The 1,172-nt window shown below is 40.6% G+C and overlaps 1 protein-coding gene across 1 annotated transcript in view; it reads left to right on the top strand.

Moving 5' to 3' along the window:
* Positions 1-68: 68 nt before the first annotated feature.
* Positions 69-1,172, top strand: part of LOC101855516 (sulfate transporter) — a gene marked incomplete at its 5' end in the record, with an annotated part of 19,492 nt that continues 18,388 nt past the window's right edge. Inside the window, 1 exon segment of the mRNA XM_005106211.2 lies at positions 69-224. Coding sequence (XP_005106268.2) covers positions 69-224 — 156 coding nt within the window.

Raw genomic sequence — 1,172 nt, 5'->3', positions numbered from 1 at the left:
CTTTTTGAAAGCAGACTCAACCAGTCTGTATTCTTGTAATTACTTTCCCTCTTCATTCATACCCCCAGACCTACGTGGCTATATTCGAGAACATTCCCGATACGAACGTAGCGACGCTGATCCTGTCTGTGATCTGCATGATCATCTTGTACATCGTCAAGGTCCACGTGAACATGCGATACAAAACCAAGCTCAAGATGCCTGTGCCTATTGAGCTCATTGTGGTGAGTAAAGAAAATGCGTGGCATCGTGGTGAATTCAGTCGCTCGTCAAATAAACGGAATCTAAGAAACTGACATTAATTTTTTTTTTTCAGCTCGTTTCGCAATTTTTACCGAATTCAACACCTTTTATGTCCACTTAAGAACATATTTCTTGTGTCTTTTTTCTGAAAATTGTTGATAAAAGGCACACAAGAGTAAATTTGCAGCTTCTAAAGACAGTCGAACGTTGGATGTCACCTAACATTGGCGGCTGTTTTCTCGCAAATTTTAGCCCTGACATCAGATGACAACCCCACCCCCCCTGCTCCCCTCCTTTAAAGGCAAATGTCTCGACTTCTGTCTGTTCAGGATAAATGGATACTTTTTCATCAAAACGAAACAAATAAGTAAGCTTTAATTGAAACGAATAACAGTATGTGACATCAAAATGACGAGCGCCTGATTCCACAAATATTGGAAATTGAAAGTTTGATTCCCAATTAATGCATCTTGAGATTGGCCCCTAAGGTAGGAATCGAACAACACCAGAAATGCCAAATTGTGTCCCTATTCTTCCTCAAAGAATATCACGATCTATAGTGTCGACTGTTCAGAAATGTCCCTTTTGGGTTTTAGGACGTATGTCACACTGCTCATCCTTTGATCACAACGGCTAATTGTAAAATTTCTACAACCGTTTCATGCAATTTAGAGGACATTTATTGAGAATATTAGGGTTCAAGGCAAGAGGAAGACCAAGGAAGACCTGTATTGGTGGTTTGAAGGATACCCTGAAGTCTCACGACATACCAGCCAGCCAGGCCATCGAGCTTGCTAGAGGCCGAAAGCTCTTTCTCCCCTCGACGCCCAACCTAGGTGGTACAAAAGGAAGGGTAAAGTAAAGTAAAGTAAAGTAAAGTAAAGTAAAGTAAAGTACAGTAAAGTAAAGTAAAGTACAGTAAAGTACAG

This window comes from Aplysia californica, unplaced genomic scaffold (genome assembly GCF_000002075.1).
Source record: "Aplysia californica isolate F4 #8 unplaced genomic scaffold, AplCal3.0 scaffold00519, whole genome shotgun sequence".
In the NCBI taxonomy this organism is placed as follows: Eukaryota; Metazoa; Mollusca; class Gastropoda; order Aplysiida; family Aplysiidae; genus Aplysia; species Aplysia californica.
Note: the sequence above shows the minus strand (reverse complement) of the source record. Positions and strands in the feature narration are given on the sequence as shown.